Genomic DNA, 20618 nt, shown 5'->3' on the forward strand with positions numbered 1-20618 from the left:
CCAAATATAGAGAAAAAAACAAGTCAGCTTGGAAGACAGGGCAAATATGTGAGGGCAAGGCTGGATGGCATCTATTTTAATGCAAGGAGTCTTGCGAATAAGGTGGATGAACTGAAGGTGTTGATAAACACATGGGAGTATGATATTGTTGCTGTCACAGAGACATGGTTGAGGGAGGGGCAAGACTGGCAGCTCAATATTCCGGGGTACAGAATCTTCAGGCGAGACAGAGGGGGAGGTATAAGAGGAGGGGGGGGTCGCAATATTAATTAAAGAATCAATTACTGCCATAAGGAGGGATGATATATTAGCAGGTTCCTCTAATGAGGCCATATGGGTGGAGCTTAAAAACAAAAAGGGGGCAAGCACTTTGATGGGAGTGTACTATAGGCCCCCAAACAGTCAGGGGGAGATAGAGGAACAGGCAAATCTCAGAAAATTGTGCAAATAATAGGGTAATAATAGTGGGGGATTTCAACTTCCCCAATATTAACTGGGATACTCAGAGTGTAAAAGGCTTAGAGGGTACAAAATTCTTAACGTGCATCCAGGAGAGCTTTTTGAGCCAGCATGTAGAAAGTCCTACAAGAGAGGGGGCGGTACTGGACCTAATTCTAGGGAATGTGGCCGGCCAAGTGGAAGAAGTGCTAGTAGGTGAACACTTTGGTGAGAGTGACCATAATTCGGTGAGATTTAAGGTGGTCATGGAAAAGGACAGGGAGGGGCCGGAAATAAAGGTTCTAAATTGGGGGAAGGCCGATTTTAATAGGATAAGGCAGGATCTGGCCAAAATGGACTGGGATCAGCTGCTTGTAGGAAAATCCGCATCGGAGCAATGGGAGTCTTTCAGAAGGGAGATTGAGACCATACAATGGCAACATGTTCCCGTAAAGGTCAAGGGTGGTTCCAAGAACTCCAGGGAACCTTGGATGTCAGGGGATATACGAGAATGGATTAGGAAAAAAAGGAGGGCTTTTGGCAGATACAAAAGGCTAAAGACGGAGGAAGCCCTAGAGGAGTACAAAAAGTGCAGGGGGATACTTAAAAAAGAAATTAGGAGATCAAGGAGGGGCCATGAAATAACACTGGCGAGCAAAATAAAGGAAAATCCTAAGATGTTTTATAAGTATATTAAGGGTAAGAGGATGACTAGGGAAAAAATAGGGCCCATTAGGGACAAAAATGGCAATCTGTGTGTGGAGCCGGCAGATGTAGGAGGGGTTCTAAATGAATTTTTTGCATCTGTTTTCACTATGGAGAAGGACGATGTAGACATAGAAATACGGCAGGGGGACTGTGATATACTCGAACATATTAACATCGAGCGGGAGGAGGTATTGGCGGTTTTAGCAGGCCAAAAAATGGATAAATCCCCAGGCCCGGACGAAATGTATCCCAGGCTACTGTGTGAGGCAAAGGAGGAGATTGCGGGGGCTCTGACACATATATTCAGAACCTCTCTGGCCACAGGGGATGTGCCAGAGGACTGGAGAACCGCTAATGTAGTACCATTATTCAAGAAGGGGAGTAGGGAAAAACCGGGGAACTACAGGCCAGTGAGCCTAACATCAGTGGTAGGAAAATTATTGGAAAAAATTCTGAAGGACAAAATTAGTCTCCACTTGGAGAAGCAAGGATTAATCAGGGATAGTCAACATGGCTTTGTAAAGGGAAGATCATGTCTGACTAATTTGATTGAATTTTTTGAGGGGGTGACTAGGCGTGTGGATGAGGGTAACGCAGTGGATGTGGTATACATGGATTTCAGTAAGGCCTTCGATAAAGTCCCCCACAGGAGACTGGTCAAGAAGGTACGAGCCCATGGAATCCAGGGTGCCTTGGCACTTTGGATACAAAACTGGCTTAGTGGCAGAAGGCAGAGGGTGATGGTCGAAGGTTGTTTTTGTGACTGGAAGCCTGTGGCCAGTGGGGTACCACAGGGATCGGTGCTGGGTCCCTTGCTGTTTGTGGTCTACATTAATGACTTGGATATGAATGTAAAAGGTATGATCAGTAAGTTCGCTGATGATACAAAAATTGGTAGGGTGGTAAATAGCGAGGAGGATAGCCTCAGTCTGCAGGACGATATAGATGGGTTGGTCAGATGGGCGGAACAGTGGCAAATGGAATTTAACCCGGAAAAGTGCGAGGTGATGCACTTTGGAGGGACTAACAAGGCAAGGGAATACACAATGAATGGGAGGACCCTAGGCAAGACAGAGGGTCAGAGGGATCTTGGTGTCCAAGTTCACAGATCCCTGAAGGCGGCGGAACAGGTAGATAAGGTGGTAAAGAAGGCATATGGGATACTTGCCTTTATTAGTCGAGGCATAGAATATAAGAGCAAGGAGGTTATGATGGAGCTGTATAAAACACTGGTTAGGCTACAGCTGGAGTACTGTGTGCAGTTCTGGTCGCCACACTACAGGAAGGATGTGATCGCTTTGGAGAGGGTGCAGAGGAGATTCACCAGGATGTTACCAGGGCTGGAGCGCTTCAGCTATGAAGAGAGACTGGGAAGATTGGGTTTGTTTTCCTTGGAGCAGAGGAGGCTGAGGGGGGACATGATTGAGGTGTACAAAATTATGAGGGGCACAGATAGGATGGATACTAAGGAGCTTTTTCCCTTCGTTGAGGGTTCTATAACAAGGGGACATAGATTCAAGGTAAAAGGCGGGAGGTTTAGAGGGGATTTGAGAAAGAACTTTTTCACCCAGAGGGTGGTTGGAGTCTGGAACTCACTGCCTGAAAGGGTTGTGGAGGCAGGAACCCTCACAACATTCAAGAAGCATTTGGATGAGCACTTGAAATGCCATAGCATACAAGGCTACGGACCAAATGCTGGAATATGGGATTAGAGTAGACAGGGCTGATGGCCGGCGCGGACACGATGGGCCGAAGGGCCTCTATCCGTGCTGTATAACTCTATGACTCTATAGCGACAGCTATCTGAGTGGGTGATCTCTTGAGAATGCACACTCTACTGGTTTCAAAGATTAAGTCTGAAGAGGTAAACATTATTACCTCAGATTACTGGTTTTGTTAGTTCAGCTGTTCATTCCTTATGTGTATCCTTTCCTCAACTCAATATGGAACCAGATCCTTCTATAGTTTCAAATTCCAGCAAAGCTACACAGAACTATTGAAGTTCGAGAACCTATTACAGAAAGAGATGGAGGGAGGCAAAATGAGTGTTTCACCCCCCACCCACCCAAAAGCAAAATCCCACATAGTTACTAAAAGTGGTATCAACCGTTACTGGAAGTGGAATGAAAATAACATAAGAGCGTAAAAAAAGTCCAAAACAAGGAAAAAGCACTTGGTCCATTAATACACGTTCTTGCAATACGCTAACTCTTTTGTAGTTATCTGGCATCTTTATAAACATCCTTTTATTTCCCCACCCGGAAGATTATTCTAAATATCTATTAGTCCATTAAGTAAAATAAAATGTCATAATTAACTGTTTCACTGCAAATTTATTTCCTCTGGTCCTGGTTTAATCTATCACCAGCTTCGCAGGGCAACTAGGGATGGGCAATAAATTTGGCCTCACCAGTGTTATTTTTATGTGTTCTCAGGATAATAAAAAATTATCCTCAAAATTATTTTTTTATTATCCTTATATCCAAGAGTTGTGCGTAGCTGCACGTTGTAAGCATGTGCGCACTAGGAATTTCTGAATTCATTTAATTTATGACCCTTGAAGCCAGAGTACAGACTTTCAGTCTGAGCTAGTCAAACTCAAATCTTAATAACACACTGCCCTACCCAGGCTCTGTTCTTACTTTGTCAATTACTTGCCCAATGAACTGACCTACAATATTTAACCTGAAGGAGCTTTAGAAGTCCTACCCTGCTGGACACTGGGGTGTGTCAAAGTCTTCACATTCATCCTGCAGCCAGCTTTTTTCATCTATGGAAAAATAAAACGTTAATGTAAAAAGACATTATTTTAAAAGAAAACACTTTTGAGGAATTCTATTGATATAAATACATTTCTAATAATGTGGTTACTTCAGACAATTGTAACTCGGCTTTATTAAGGTCATAAATTATCTGCACCAAACAATTCCTCTTTCATTATTGAAAAGGGATCATTTAATCTTTACCATATTGAATGTATATGTCATCACCTATACAGCACCTCAAATTTTAATTAAAGATTAGCAAGATTACTCTTCTTACTTAGAAAATATTTTGATATTAATCTCATTTGTCCCAATTCTGCCATCAAATATTAAAATGCATTCATTGTCCTCGTACAGAGCACTGATACCACTCTGGATATACCAGACTTCTACAGCTCCCATCTAATCTACTGACAATTAACTCCCTACTACTATTGCTGCTCAAAAGGAACGACACTAGGACTGTTTTAAATACAAGGTAGCTCCAGTGGATCAACGCAATAGAATTTTTTTTCTGCAGACTTTAGGAAATAACTACGCCATGGATTACATATACTTAAGATGGAATGCTGGAAACATAATGGGCTATAAATAGGGCTGCGTAGCACCCACTTTGTAGGCACTACTTGGCCTCCTAAGGACCCAAAACGGCATCTGGAATGCACGCGCACACTTCTAGTGTGACATGCGCCGGACGCTATCTTGGTAAAGGCTTTTGCGCATGCACAGCTAACGAACGCCGGCAGCATGTAAAGAAAGGAGAATATGCGGTAGATCAGTGTGTAACGCTGATTTAAAGGGACAGATGCAATTTTGGAACTCAGTGTGTTGGCTGGAGCGTTGTCTTAACCTCGCACACCTCGGACCCCCCCCACTAGTGCTATTTAAAGGGATCATGCAAGAGTTACCGGTTAGTTGCTGGATTATTGCTCCTGTTTTTAGAGGTCTCCTATACTTGAATACTAGGACTAGGGGACACAGCCTAAAAATTAGAGCCAGGACTTGCAGGAGTGAAGTTAGGAAATGCTTCTACACGCAAAGGGTGGTAGAAGTTTGGAACACTCTTCTGCAAACGACAGTTGATTCTAGCTCAATTGTTAATTTTAGATCTGAGATTGATAGATTTTTGTTAACCAACGGTATTAAGGGATATGGGGCAAAGGCGGATATATGAAGTCAAGTCACAGATCCACCATGATCTCACTGAATGGTTGAACAGGCTCGAGGGGATAAATGGCCTACTCCTGTTCCTATCTTCCTATAAGAAAGTTTCAATACTCTACAGGGAGTGGGCTGGCTAGCTGACAGGCAACAGCAAGGGCACTGGCAGAGTGGCAAGGGTGGCACAGGAATGCTGTCATCCTGAGAGAGGACAGCAGGTTCATTTTCCATGGAGCCACTGCCATTTGCTGCCAGCTGTTATGCACCGCCTTCTCCTGCAAGAAAGCGGGAAGTGTGTAAGTGAGTGTCCTGCAAGATGTTTGGGTGATGTGCCCATCATGGTTGAATAGCTACCAGTGTGTGTGAGTTGTGGGTGTGCTGCTTACAACAGTGATAATGTGTGACGGTGAGAGCAAGCATCTGATTGGAAGAGTTGAGTACTGATTGAAAGAGTTTGTTGGTATGTGGGTGATGGGGGAGGGGGAGTGTAGTGCTTGGAGCAGTGGATGCGGCTAGTGGTGCAGTTGGTAGGAGAAGCCACTTGACAGTTGACCTCACTCACCTTGACCACTCGTGTCAAAGCATTGAACTTCTTCCTGCAATACATGTATGTTTGTGGTGCTATGCACCTGGCATTGACTTCATCCCCTACTGCCTCAGGAGCATATGACTGGAGGGCCTCTTGCCCACCTGCAGATATAAATGCCCCTCCTTCTGTCCACCTCTTGCACCAAGGCCTCTAGTACATCATCACAGAACCTTGGTGCACGTTCTCTCGCAGGCCCGGTACAAACTCAGATCGGCAGATTGGCGAGGTCTGGCATGCAGATTGGATGATGTGGGATTTAGTAGTGCGCAACCTTTATTCAATGTTTTAACATAACGCAACAGTTAGTAAACAGAGGGATGGGACCTGCATCTGTGTCTTACATGTATGAGATGTCTGATCTCTCTTCAGACTCCGTGCAGACCCGTATTTTATATTTTGCAAATAAGAGGTGCAGGCTGCCTTTAAGAGGTGCTAGCCATTTGCGATATCGGAGCCCCTCTCGCTGGTGAGCAGACACTCAACAGCGCAGCTGGGCCTAGCTGTTCGCAGCAATCAGGTAAATGACCAGGCAGCACGAATGTTACGTGCTGCCTGCATCTCAACGACCGGGCGCAGGTTAATTGCGCACCGCGACCCCCCCGCTCTGTTTTGGGGGTTATCCAATTTAACCCCCAATATTTATGGGAATATCTGACAAACAAATTATAATGTCTTAACAAAATAATGAGAATCTGATTAGAATCAGTTTAAAAGTGTGATGTATTTAATAAACAATGACTGATTGATAGATAATTAGCTATTTCTTGAGGAACTATTAATACGGATGGAACAATGGGCACAAACATTAATGAAATTTGTAAGAATCTATCGAGTAAGCTAAGAATCTATTAAATATGAAATTAGCTGTAAACAGATTAAAAACTAAGATCAAATAGCAAACCAGGCAGGGGGCAAAGTATAATGAAGCAGCAGCATGGAAAACTACTGACCCTTCTAACAGGACAATGTGGACAGATAACAGGAAAGCTGGAAAGCTGCAGACCCTCAGGAAACTGCCTGAATCAGCTATTTTGGAAAACCTTCATTCTGCTTCTGCAAAAATGGTACCAGTTGCAGGATGACCTTTGCACCGATTCCGGGAATATCTTAACCACCCTTGCCCAAGTAAGAAAATAGAGGAGCTGATACTATTATCTAACTCACCACCTGCAAACAGTACGTGCAGAATTGTACATTCCTCAGGCAGAAATAGGGTATATAAAGGCTGGCTTTTAGCCAGAAGCCCCACAGTCGGAGGATTTCATCATCGCTGGGTCAAAATCCTGGAACTCCCTACCTAACAGCACTGTGGGAGAACCTTCACCACACGGACTGCAGAGGTTCAAGAAGGCGGCTCACCACCACCTCCTTCTCAAAGGCAATTAGGGTTGGGCAATTGATGCTGGCCTTGCCAGCGATGCCCACATCCCATAAACAAATTAAAAATATATATTTCCAGGGGATGTTAACGCTGGCTTTGGCCTAACCCTGTGTAACTCTCCGAGGAACAACTAGGAAAGGGCTATCTGCACGGCTGTCCAGTCACTAAACGGGTAATATCACGCTTGTTTAAGACTGTTAGTTACCGCTCAATGATTGTTATATAAAATGATCAAATGCTGTCTGTGAACAATATAAACCTCAAGTCTCTAACCAATATGGTGTCAGTTCAGATTGGTTGAAAGGAATCACCGTACCGGCATACGGGATTTTCTAACAAATTTAACTTTAATAAAATGTCAAATGTGTCATTTGTAATATTTGAGAATCTTTAATACAGAGTATATTCATTTTACATTAACATGAATGGAAATTGCAGAGAAGTGTTTGAGTTTAACTTACTTCCTTTCTAAAGTTATGATATATGCAAGAACTTTACCTTTACAGATACTGTTGTAGTTGGTGCAACAATCTTTATTCTTGATGCAGTCATCAGAGCATGAACAGTGGCTTTCTGTTAAGTGCTTCTCACCACAACGCAACTTAGTACATGTCCAGGATTCAGCTAAAACAAATTTAGAACATAGTTTAATATGAATCTATTCCACAACGTACACCAATTTTAGTTAGCACAATTCATGGGAGAGGGGAAGACCCTGGTGATGTAGTGAGTTGGGACACTGTCATTTCACCAAAAATTTGAATCCAACCCAGATTGATGGGACTAAATTCTCCTCTACTGGCTCAATGGGTCTTTGCCGAACTACCCCAGGCCAGGCCAGGCAGGGGAGGGAGAAGTGAATGTCACTGTAATTTGTCACTGTAATTTGCCTCTATCTGCAAAGTAGGGAACAAAACAAATGTCACCCAAGACTCCCAGTAGGACGCGGATTTTTCTGCTTATCGAAGTGAGCCGTACCAGCTTTCAGTGATTCCTGCTGTAAAATGCAAGTGTGTGTGAGCTTTGGTAGAGGATAGGATGATGCTTGGCTACCATCAGAAAAGGAGGAAAGTAAATTGTGGGTAGGAGTGGTAAAAACATCCCTTCTCTCTGTAATGAGTTTATACAACCCAAATCCTACTGGGTGCAAAAAAAATTAGCACTTTTAGAGAGGCCATAGGATGGCTGGCATGGGAAATAGAGAGTAGCAGTGGCTGGGATCGGGGAAGTCACGATAGGAAGGCTGGGAGGGGGAGGGGGGGTTATTGAGCAGCGGCCTATATAGTTTAAATGTGGAGCCAGGAGCTGCTGACCTGCTTCTCCCAGCTCCAAATTCAGGCAAGTATTTTTAATAAACTTACTTTTTTGGCTGCGCCCGCAGCCGATTCCGTTAAGAACTGCCAGAAGGCCGCAGGTGAACCTGGTTTTCCTGAATGCAACTGGCGCTCAGGGTAAACCAATATTGCAGAGAGGGCCTCAACCAAACATTGGGCCTCTTATTTACATATACAAAGGGACTAATACCTGTTTAAGGCACTGGCCCTAGACGCCTATGTTTTTGCCTGTACCAATGCTCGCACTCCTGGATAGTAATGAGCGGAGTTTCTTGCCTGCCATATTCGAGATGTAAAAAAAAAAGGCGCAGTGCCATCAAATTTCTAGGTCTGGGTGCCTAAGGTGGAAAAGTATTCCATTTCCAACAATTGTACTGCTCACTTTCATAAGCAGAAAAAAATCACCCACTGTATTTTTTTTTAGGTTTAAACACTTACTATTAGCTCAAAATAATACAATTGCAGCATTACCATTGATCAAATGTACAGGATATGGGATTGAGAGTGGCACATTACAGGGATTTCACAAGGACTCTTGCACAAATGCTACAGGCACTTCCATCCATCACTCTGGGATGAAATTCCTCCTACTGAGAATGTTTAGCAGAAGAGTCACACCAAGTCTTAACCGGGAAATTCATTCTGTACCCATTCTGACTTTTCCTCTAACATTAAATATTAGGAGGAATTTCACTTCAGTGTTCTTTGAATTCACTAGTTAGGTTTTGAAGACTACTGATGCTCATTTTGGGGGGGAGGGGGAGGGAGAGCAGAGAGGGAGAGGACAGTACTGAGAAAGTGTTCTACCACCAACACAGTCAGCTGAACTAAATGAGCCGGGGTATAACTGCGGGATTCTCAGATATTACAGGAAAACCCTGATTAAAATTTGGCGTGCACGGGGATGACTTGTCGCCTCCATCATCCCTCCTCCTCCTCCTTATTAATCTGAGTCAGCCTCCCTTAGTGCAGGTAGGCATTCCAACTCAGGAGGAATGGGCTAGATATGGGTCAGAAAAGTGGTGCTCTTCAGTATAAGTGAGATGGACAACATTTATTACTTCACAAAATAGCACCACAACTGCAAGGTTTCCATCCATTTTTAGAAGGCATTTAGTTTTTGACAGCATATGGGCCTTTTTTCTAATTGTAATATCATATGATGACACAATATGCTACACTCACCCATTTAATCTCCTGAAAGAAAGTTCTCCATAAATACTCCCTGATCGTCAGAAGTAATCAAACTGAACTCCAGAATATCCATTCATCCCACATCACAACCCTTGCCTTCTGCCAAGCACAGATCACTCTCTGACCTTCCACCTCACCATCCCTGCTTCCCCAGCAGCATAGGAACCACTATGTGCTCTACAATACTTGTTTATATTAGTTCATGCTGATTTTTATCACCTACAGGAAGATGCTTAAAGCCACACACGGACACTTTGGCAAAATAATCATTCCGATCTGGGAAGTTGGTCATTGATCACTATATTCAGCAATGTTGTGTACTTTTCCTAAATTCTCCATATGTAATATTGCCTCTATGTACGATGATATTCCCACTTACACTGCTTTTATTTGACCAGTGCAAAATAAATCCGATTCCAGCTGTCTCCGATATGCAGCTGGCTGAGAAACAGAACCGGAAAAAAGCACATTTTTCACTTGTGGTAGCACCCAAGTTAACACTAACACCATCCACACCACAGGTTTCAATTCATAGCAACAGCAAATTCACTGTAAAATAAATTAGCAGCTACCACAAGGCGATAAAAGAACATTTAAAGCCAATCCCAGTTTGTTTTTCACTTTTCTAAAAGTAAATTAAATCCTCAAAACTGAAAATTTCTTTCCCACAGCATCTGCTTTCCAAAACTGGTTTTGTGCTCACATAAGAGAATTCCTTGTTTATCTTGAAACCACAGACCTATTTTTATATTCAAGCTGGCAATCTGTATTTTACTGAAGATTTTTTTATGGCATTGCTAAAGGATGTGGCTGTAGGTTTCAGAATATCTGCCTTTTTACCCAATGAAAGATTTTCCATCATAATGTTGCTAATTTTAGTTTACAGTTTCAGCCCATGTTTTCCCTTTAACATTCAGAACTCTCCAAAGGAATGAACACTAACAACAATAACAACTTGCATTTATATAGCACCTTTAACAGAGGAAAACGTCCCAAGGTGCTTCACAGGAGCAAAATAAGAAAACAAATTGACATTGAGCCAAAGGAGGAGATATTAGGACAGGCGACTAAAGGATTGGTCAAAGAGGTAGGTTGTAGGAGGGTTTTAAAAGGAGAGAGAGGTGGAGAAGTTTAGGGAGGAAGTTCTAGAGCTTAGGGTCTAGACGTTGAAGGCACCATGAGCTAATCCGACCCATGCAAAAACTGTCAACAAGTTCATTTGTGACAGTACAGTACATTATTTTATGAGCGAATACAAACACACACACAGAACTTTGGCTGTGGCATGATTGTTACAAAGCCATGATAAAAAAAATCTAATCCAAATCCAGATTAATTTATTCCAAAATAATACTCAATACATGTTTCATATAACTTACTAATGTGCTACAATAACATTTGGCACTGCACCAACACAGCTCTCCTTGCAGATAAGACAATCCAAGGGCTCTACTCTGAATCAGTGACAGCAGAAATGGAAGGATAGTTTCTTGCATCCTGCAGCAACAGAAAGCAGCCCAATCACAGTGATACATCTTGCCAAGTTTAGAAGTACGGCTTCCAGCACAACTAACTAGATTTAATTACTAGAGGCAATTTTGTTTAAAGTGTCACATATACAAATATTTTTCCCTTTTTTGTTCACAAAGAGACAGGCAGAAGAACTGCTCCCAGATTTCTTCCAATGGCTCTCCATTACCACAAGTTAGGATGTGGCATGTATGGAAGATGAACCCACGGTAAATCTTCTTCCAGCTTTCCTTCCATGCTGTGGATGTTTGCGGCCTCTGTTCTGAACCTCTCATTATGTGGGCAACTATAGCCACAAATCCATTTTTTACCATTCCATAGTGCAGTGCATCAGAGTTGCCCATGGTTGTACAACAAAGAATGGATTGTAGAAAAAAAAAGAAAACCATATAGGTACAGCAGCATAAAAGACACATGTACAACGTACAAGTCCCAATGAAAGGTACTTGCTCTCTAAAATGATTACATTCCCTTTAATAACTCATGATAGCTATATTGTTGATAATTTAACAATATCTTAAACATGTTGCTGTATGGATAGACATGCAAGATCTGGCTATAGGCAAGTTCCTTCAAATTCAAACAATTACCACGAAGATCACCATTCATAACATTTATTGCTACAAGTATTCCCTTTCATTACTAACATAAAAAGGCTAAACTATAACATAAATCCTTAAGACCACTGGGAAACCGTGTGAAAGGAAATGAGTGTCTCCCTGGGGTGACCATTTTTTAGTCTTCAGCTCAAACAACATGACTCTGATGGTTCTCCAGAAACCTTTAGCTTCCGAATTTGCAGCTGGTCATTGTAGTATGACTCAAAGGTGGCAAAATCCAAGGTGTTCTGCAAACTGCTGGGATTCTGAACTGTGGAATGGAGATCTGGGGCATGATTTTTACTTGGAGCCGGGAAGAGAGCAGGCAGGTAGATTTTCGCATGGGAAACCCGGAAGTGAAGTGAGTGCGTCGAAATCTGCGATTGCAACTCAATTGAAAGCAACTAATTTTACTTCTGGGTTTCACATCTACGAGCTACGCAGCAGGCATACTGTGCACCCACATGATGCGATCTGAAGTCCACTATTTAAAGGGCCAATGCAAAAATGGTAGAGAAAGGAAGAAATATAGGAATGGATTCCAGGAGAGCAAAGGCAGCACCCAGGTTTAATGATGCTTCACTGGAAGTACTTCTGGGTGCAGTGAGAACCAAGAGGGAGGTAATTTACCAAAGTGATGGGAGGAAGAAACCTGGTTCTGCCAGCAAGAAAGCATGGCTGGAAGTGGCAGAAGAGGTGAGCAGCAGAAGCATGGTGCCCAGGTCTTGCTGCAGTGCAGGGAGCGGTTTAATGACCTAACCAGGTCAGGAAAAATAAGTACATTTGCTGATTCACCCACATCCTGTATTGTACAAAACCCGCCCTGTCACTCAGTCTTGGCACGCCTACTCCATCAGATGACTCCTCACACCCACTTAAGTGTCACTGGCAATCATCCTTCACTGTCTATGCACTTGTTCACCTCCCTACTTATGCACCTACCACTGCTACTAACTCCAATCCTGATGCAATGTGATGAATCAGTCTCAGTTACCCTCTGATGCAACCTCACCCAATGCACTGCATCCATCGGGTGAATACGTCTCCTTCAGTCACTCACAAGTCTGTTCTTTCGCCCCTGGTAGGAGAACAGAGTGCAAAAGGCAAGGGAGCAGACAAGGACTGGAGATGGCCCATCACAAATAGTCCAGTTCACAGATGCACAGAAGGGGGCCATGGAGATAAATGGGACAGCTGCATCCCTATCCATCGAAGATGGAGGGACTGGGAACCCGTAGATGCCTGATGACAGAACTTAAACATCTTTCACATACGTGATGACTTTACTTCATCAATGACATAACTATGAGAGACCTGAGTATGGTGATTGGAAAGATTGTTACTTTGCCATGACTAATTCATATCGCTTTCTGTTGTCTTCCAGGGCCTTCACCCGTACAAGAAGAATGTGGCGAGGTGGAAGACACAATTTCTCAGAGGACCTCATTCCTTCTGCAAGTGCACCGTCACAGGACATACAGCCATGCACCAGCGCAGATACCCGCACTTCGATGGGTCCTCTTAGCCAGTTAGTCGAGTTGTCACCTGGTGATTCACAACTCACAAGTGAACACGAGCAGGCACTGGTGTCAGGAGTAGCTGTGGAGAGTCCGTGTCAGAGGGCGCACTCCTCTGCAAGCCTTGCTCAGTTGGACATAAATGCTGAACCCAGGGGCCATCGTTAAGAACGAGAATGATTGAGGTACAACTGCACGTTTGCGAGGTAGTAGAAAACGTGCCACGTACACTCTCCACAATAACGGAGAGGATGGAGGAGTCTAATGCCAACACTAGTGGATTGTTGACACAGATAAGTGCCAGAAGGTCTGCAATGGGGAGAATGGCCGCCTCCATTGAACTTCAAGCATGGCTCACAAGCGAGTCTACGTAGGCCATGACCACGCCGTGCAGGAGATGTCTGCCACTTTAGACAGGATGACAGATAACTTATCATGGCCTTACAACACGACACATATGTTTACCAAGCTGCTGTCCAGCAGAGTGGTGGGAGTGATGTGGTGCTGGTTCAGGAGAGGGATGAAGGTGAAAGGGGACTTGGAAGTGGGAACTCCACTCAAAGCACTCACACTTCTCACCCGTTCCCCCCCCCCCACCCCACCCCGCCCTCAACCAGTACCCGAAATGCTGCTCCCCTGATGGCCAAGTCTGCCCCTGTACAAGTGCAGGTGGAGCAGTCTTTGGCGGGGGCCTCATTGGCTCCAAAACCCAGAGATCGTAGGGTAAATGCATCTCAGCAGTCAGAGCAGGGATCTGAGCAGCCTGCCATTACCTCTGCTGAGGCCACAGGGGATGTACCACGTAGAAGCGGTAGGAAGCATAGGTTTAAGCAATTGTAGTTCACCAAGGTCAAGCACAAGGGTGTTTGAAGACGTGTTATGTTGTGAGGTCTCCTTTTTTTTAATATTGGCACAACAAAATTTATTGATTATCACCACTTCCACGTCTTGGCCATTATTGCGTCCCGAGTGTTAAGTCGACCTTTCATAGAATCATAGAATCATAGAAGTTACAACATGGAAACAGGCCCTTCGGCCCAACATGTCCATGTCGCCCAGTTTATACCACTAAGCTAGTCCCAATTTCCTGCACTTGGCCCATATCCCTCTATGCCCATCTTACCCATGTAACTGTCCAAATGCTTTTTAAAAGACAAAATTGTACCCGCCTCTACTACTGCCTCTGGCAGCTCGTTCCAGACACTCACCACCCTTTGAGTGAAAAAAATGCCCCTCTGGACCCTTTTGTATCTCTCCCCTCTCACCTTAAATCTATGCCCCCTCGTTATAGACTCCCCTACCTTTGGGAAAAGATTTTGACTATCTACCTTATCTATGCCCCTCATTATTTTATAGACCTCTATAAGATCACCCCTTAACCTCCTACTCTCCAGGGAAAAAAGTCCCAGTCTGTCTAACCTCTCCCTATAAGTCAAACCATCAAGTCCCGGTAGCATCCTAGTAAATCTTTTCTGCACTCTTTCTAGTTTAATAATATCCTTTCTATAATATTGGTTCATGATGAATGCCAATACATGATGGGGCCCATTGGGCGGATGTGCAATGGGTGTGTGCATTGTTGAAGGAGTGATAGTCCTTTCGGTTTATGGATACTCCTGGCTCATGTGGTGGTCCTCAGATTGCCATGTGTGTGCAATCGATTGCGCCCTGCACCCGTGGGAAGCCAGCCGGAGAGGCAAAACCTACTGCTCACTCATTCTGTCTGATATCGTCGCAGGGGAAGTTCACGTAATCAGACACCCTGACAAACAACCCATCCGTCACCTGCCTTATACACTTATGTCCAAACGACTGACATACCCTGGAGATGATGTGGAGATGCCGGTGATGGACTGGGGTTGACAAATGTAAGGAATCTTACAACACCAGGTTATAGTCCAACTGTTTTATTTGAAAATCACACCCTGGAGACGTCACCAGTGGTGCCCTGGAAGGATCCAGAGGCGAAGAAATTAAGGGTAGTGGTGACTTTTACTGCGCCGGGCAATGTGTGGCCACCAGGTCCAGCGGGGAGCAGCTCTTCCTCAAAGAGGCTGCAGATGTCTGCGACCACCTCCCAGTCGGGGAACACTTCAGCAGTCAAGGACATTCAGCCACCGATCTTCGGGTAAGCATTCTCCAAGGCAAAATCGTCGAGCAGAAATTGATAGCCAAGTTCCGCACCCATGAGGACAGCCTCAACCGGGATCTTGGGTTCATGTCACACTACACATAACCCCACCAGCGAATAAAGAGTTATCTGTTTTTAATACAACTGGTCATTCTCTCTCTTTCTCTTCCTTTTGGATGTTTCTCTCTCTCTCTCTCTCTGTCTTTGGGTTCTGACCGTTTGTATATTCAGTAGTCCTGTACGTAATGTCTCTCTGTCTGAACACTTTGATTGCCTTGACAACAGGCAATTGGAAAGATTATCCGTAATCACCAGGCATTGTTCTCTGACTATATATGCGGTAACCTTCATGGAATCCCACACTCACCTGACGAAGGAGAAAGCCTCCGAAAGCTTGTGATTTTCAAATAAAATTGTTGGACTATAACCTGGTGTTGTAAGATTCCTCGCATTCTTAAAGGCAGCCTGCACCTCTTATGTGCAAAATATAAGGTACATGTGTGGTCACAGAGTCAGAACGGAGATCAGACATCACGCACGTAAAATACAGAAGTAGGTCCCATCCCTATGTTTACAAACTGTTGAGATACATTAAAACACTGAATAAAGGTTGCACACTACTAAATCCCACATCCCCCAATCTGCACGCCAGACCTCACCAATCTGCCAATCTGAGTTTGTACTGCGAGAGAGCGTGCACCAAGGTTCTCTGATGATGCACCAGAGGCCTTGGTGCAAGAAGTGGACAGAAGGAGGGGCATCCTATATCCGCAGGGGGGCAAGAGGCTCTCCGGACATATGCTCCCAAGGCAGTGGGAGACAGTAGGGGACGAAGTCAATGCCAGGCGTATAGCACCATGAACTTGGATGCTGTGCAGGAAGAAGTTCAATGCTTTGACACTAATGGTCAAGGTGAGTGAGGGCATCTCCTACCAACTGCACCACTAGCGGCATCCACTGCTCCACGCACTACACCCCCCATCACCCCCATACCAACAATTTCTTTTAATCAGTACTCAACGCTTCCAATCAGACACTTCCTCTTACCCATTACCACTGTTGCAAGCCACACACCCAGAACTCAAAAGTCACACACACTGGCAGCTATTCAACCATGACAGGCGCATCATCCAAACATCCTGCAGGACACTCACTGACACACATCCCACTTTCTTGCAGGAGAAGGTGGCACATAACAGGAGGCAGCAAGTGGCAGTGGCATTTAACCCCTCAAGCCTGTTCCACCATTCAATGAGATCATGGTAGATGTGTGACCTAACTCCATATACCCACCTTAGCCCCATATCCATTAATACCTTTGGTTAACAAAAATCTATCAATCTCAGATTTAAAATTGACAATTGAACTAGCATCAACTGCCATTTGCAGAAGAGCGTTCCAAACTTCTACCACTTTTTGCATTTAGAAACATTTCCTAACTTCACTCCTGCAAGTCCTGGCTCTAAATTTTAGGCTATGTCCTCTAGTCCTAGTATTCAAGTATAGGAGACCTCCAAAAACAGGTACAAATGCATCAGCAGCCAGAAACAATATTCCAGAAACTAACCTGTCAAACCTGCATGGTCCCTTTAAATAGCACTGGTGGGGGGGTCCTCCAGGCCACCTATGCCATGTTCAGCTGTTTGTAGTTAAGTGCCAAAATGGTATCTATCCCTTTAAATCAGCGTTGCACACTGATCTAACGCATATTCTCCTTACTTTACATGGTACAGGCATTCGTTACCTGCGCAAACGCCATTACCAAGATGGCATCCATGCGCGTGCTTTCCTGATGCCATTTTGGGACCTAAGAAGGTCACGTAGCACCTAAAAAACGGGCGCTACACAGCCCAATTTATAGCCCTCAGTTTCAATAAAGAACTCTCAGCCAAACGTTTGCCTGAGAGAACCGAGAGACCTGCTGCAATGCCTGATCTTTTATTGAGATGTGTCAATCACAGGTTTAAAGGGCTAAATCAACTTCTGTATGAATCTCGCTTCTGTTTCACTGGCGAGATTTAGAAGCCATGGGAAACCCGTGCAGGTGAAGTAAAATTAGTTTCTGGTTCAGAATCAATTAAAAATGACCTACCTCCAGTATTTCAAGTACATAAATTGCCCCGTTAACAATCTGCCCGCCGGCATTAATTGGGGTCGTGACTTACAGGTTTCAGCTGCGTACGCATCCAAACACTCCCTGTTAAAGCCAGAAGTGGGCTCGTTGGTGCCGGGTTGCAGTCACGCTGGAAAAAGCTAAAAAAAATTTTTACCTCCAACCGTTCTTGGGTTATAAAATTACTCCCCTGTTGTCTGTCAAACACCTCTAGAATTATTTCTACTGCAAAGATCTTGTCTAGGCTTGGAATGGTGGCTCTGGCTATCAATTTGCTTATTTCAATACTGGAAATTGGGAAAAGTGGTTGAACATGACTAAGAGGTACACTAGTAATTTCTGCAAGGGAGAAATGGGTTTCGATTCATGGGGCACTGGGACAAGTACTGGAGAAAGTGGGAGCTGTACCGTGGGACAGGGTTCATCTGAACCGTGCTGGGGCCAGTGCTCTGGTGAATCGTATATCTAGGGCGGTAGAGAGGGTTTTAAACTAAATAATGGGGGCGAGGGTGCAAGTAAGGGAAGATGTGATAAATTAAAGAAAGAAGACAAGGCAAGAGAGCAAGGTAGCAATAAGGGAAATGATAATCAGAGAGTGGCAGGAAGGGACAGAACATGCAAACTTAAGAGTGCGTCAGCAGATAAGGCTAGAGGTTGCAAAAATAGTAAAAAGACAGCACTAAAGGCTTTGTATCTAAATGCGCGTAGCATTCGTAACAAAATGGATGAATTGACAGCTCAAATAGAAATAAATATGTACGATCTGATAGCCATTACAGAGACATGGCTGCAAGATGACAAAGGCTGGAACCTGAATATTCAAGGGTACTTGACATTTCAGAAGGACAGGAAGCTAGGAAAAGGTGGAGGGGTAGCTCTGTTAATTAAAGATGACATGAGTATAATAGAGAGAAATGACCTTAGTTCTAAAGACCAAGATGTAGAATCAGTTTGGGTAGCGATAAGAAATAGTAAAGGCAAGAAGTCACTTGTGGAGTAGTTTATAGGCCCCCTAACAGTAACCCCACTGTAGGACAGGGTATACAGGAAGAAATAATGGGGGCTTGTGAGAAAGGAACCGTGATAATCATGGGTGATTTTAATCTACATATAGATTGGAAGAATCTGATTGGCAAAGATAGCCTGGAAGATGAGTTCATAGAGTGCTTTTGGGACAGTTTCTTAGAGCAGCACGTTCTAGAGCCAACCAGAGAGCAGGCTATTCTAGATCTGGTAATGTGTAATGAGACAGAATTAATTAATCACCTCATTAAAATGGAGTCTCTAGGTAGCAGTGATCACAATATGATTGAATTTTGCATTCAGTTTGAGGGAGAGAAGAGTAGGTCTAAGACTAGTGTTTTAAACTTAAATAAGGGCAATTATGAGGGCATGAAGACAGAGCTGGCTAAAGTGAACTGGGAACGTAGGTTAAGAGATATGTCAGTAGAGATGCAGTGGCAGAAATTTAATGAGATGTTTCAAAACACTCAGCAAAGATACATTCCAGTGAGAAAGACTCTAGGGGAAGGACGAACCATCCGTGGCTAATTAAGGAAGTTAAAGTTAGTATCAAATTGAAAGAAAAAGCATACAATTCCACGAAGATTAGTGGCAGGTCAGAAGATTGGACAGAATATAAAAAACAGCAAAGAATGACTAAAAGAATAATAAGGAGGGAGAAATTAGAGTACGGGAGAAAGCTAGCTAGAAATATAAAAACAGATAGTAAGAGTTTCTACAGGTATTTAAAAAGGAAAAGAGTAAGTAAAGTGAGTGTTGGTCCTCTAGAGAGAGTGTCTGTAGAATTAATAATGGAGAATAAGGAAATGGCGGATGAATTGAACAGACATTTTGCGTCCGTCTTCAATGTAGAGAATACAAATAACATGCCAGAAATAATTATGAATCAAGAGGTGAAGGGGAGGGAGGAACTTAAAACATTTACAAACACCAGGGAAAGGGTTTTAAAAAAAATTAGAACTAAAAGCTGACAAGTCCCCAGGTCCTGACGGACTTCATCCAAGGGTCTTAAAAGAAGTGGCTGCAGAGATAGTAGATGCATTGGTATTAATTTTCCAAAATTCCCTAGATTCTGAAAGGGTCCCATCAGATTGGAAAATAGCAAATGTAACTCCTCTATTCAAGAAAGGACGGAGACAGAAAGCAGGAAACTACAGGCCAGTTAGCTTAACATCTGTCATAGGGAAAATGCTAAAATCTATTATTAAGGAGGTTATAGCAGGGCATTTAGAAAATCTCAATGCAATCAGGCAGAGTCAACACGGCTTTGTGAAAAGAAAATCATGTTTGACTAATTTATTAGAGTTCTTTAAGGAAGTAACAAGCAACATGGATAAAGGGGTCCTATGAATGTGGTATACTTGGATTTCCAGAAGGCTTGTGACAAGGTGCCACATCAAAGGCTTCTACACAAAATAAGAGCTCATGGTGTAGGGGGCAACATATTAGCATGGATAAAGGATTGGTTAGCTAACAGGAAACAGAGAGTAGGCATAAATGGGTCATTTTCAGGTTGGCAAGATATAATGAGTGGAGTGCCACAGGGATCAGTGCTGGGGCCTCAATTATTTACAATCTATATCAACGACTTGGATGAAGGGACCGAATGTATGGTTGCTAAATTTGCTGATGGCACAAAGGTAGGTAGAAAAGTAAGTTGTGAAGAGGGCATAAGGGGTCTGCAAAGGGATATAGATAGGTTAAGTGAGTGGGCAAAAATTTAGCAGATGGAATATAATGTGGGAAAGTATAAACTTGTCCACATTGGCAGAAGGAATAGAAAAGCAGAATATTATTTAAATGGAGAGAGATTACAGAACTCTGAGGTACAGAGGGATCTGGGTGTCCTGGTACATGAATCACAAAAAGTTAGTATGCAGGTACAGCAAGTGATTAGGAAGGCAAATGGAATGTTGTCATTTATTGCACGGGGAAGGGAATATAAAAGTAGAGATGTTTTGCTATAGTTGTTCAGGGCATTGGTGATACCACATCTAGAATACTGTGTAAAGTTTTGGTCTCCTTATTTAAGAAAGGACATAATTGCTTTGGAGGCGGTTCAGTGAAGGTTCACTTGACTGATTCCTGGGATGAGGGGGTTATCTTATGAGGAAAGGTTGGACAAGTCGGGCCTG

General features: G+C 43.6%; 1 protein-coding gene across 1 annotated transcript in view; it reads right to left on the minus strand.

Moving 5' to 3' along the window:
- Positions 1–20618, minus strand: part of LOC137321828 (venom phosphodiesterase 2-like) — a 138777-nt gene that overhangs the window by 99383 nt on the left and 18776 nt on the right. Inside the window, exons 3-4 of the mRNA XM_067984532.1 lie at positions 7541–7666; positions 3856–3916 (exon numbers count right to left, since the gene is read on the minus strand). Of these exons, the coding sequence (XP_067840633.1) occupies positions 3856–3916; positions 7541–7666 (187 nt within the window). The remainder of the gene's footprint in view (positions 1–3855; positions 3917–7540; positions 7667–20618) is intronic.

The sequence above is a fragment of the Heptranchias perlo genome, chromosome 5 (genome assembly GCF_035084215.1).
Source record: "Heptranchias perlo isolate sHepPer1 chromosome 5, sHepPer1.hap1, whole genome shotgun sequence".
NCBI lineage: Eukaryota > Metazoa > Chordata > Chondrichthyes > Hexanchiformes > Hexanchidae > Heptranchias > Heptranchias perlo.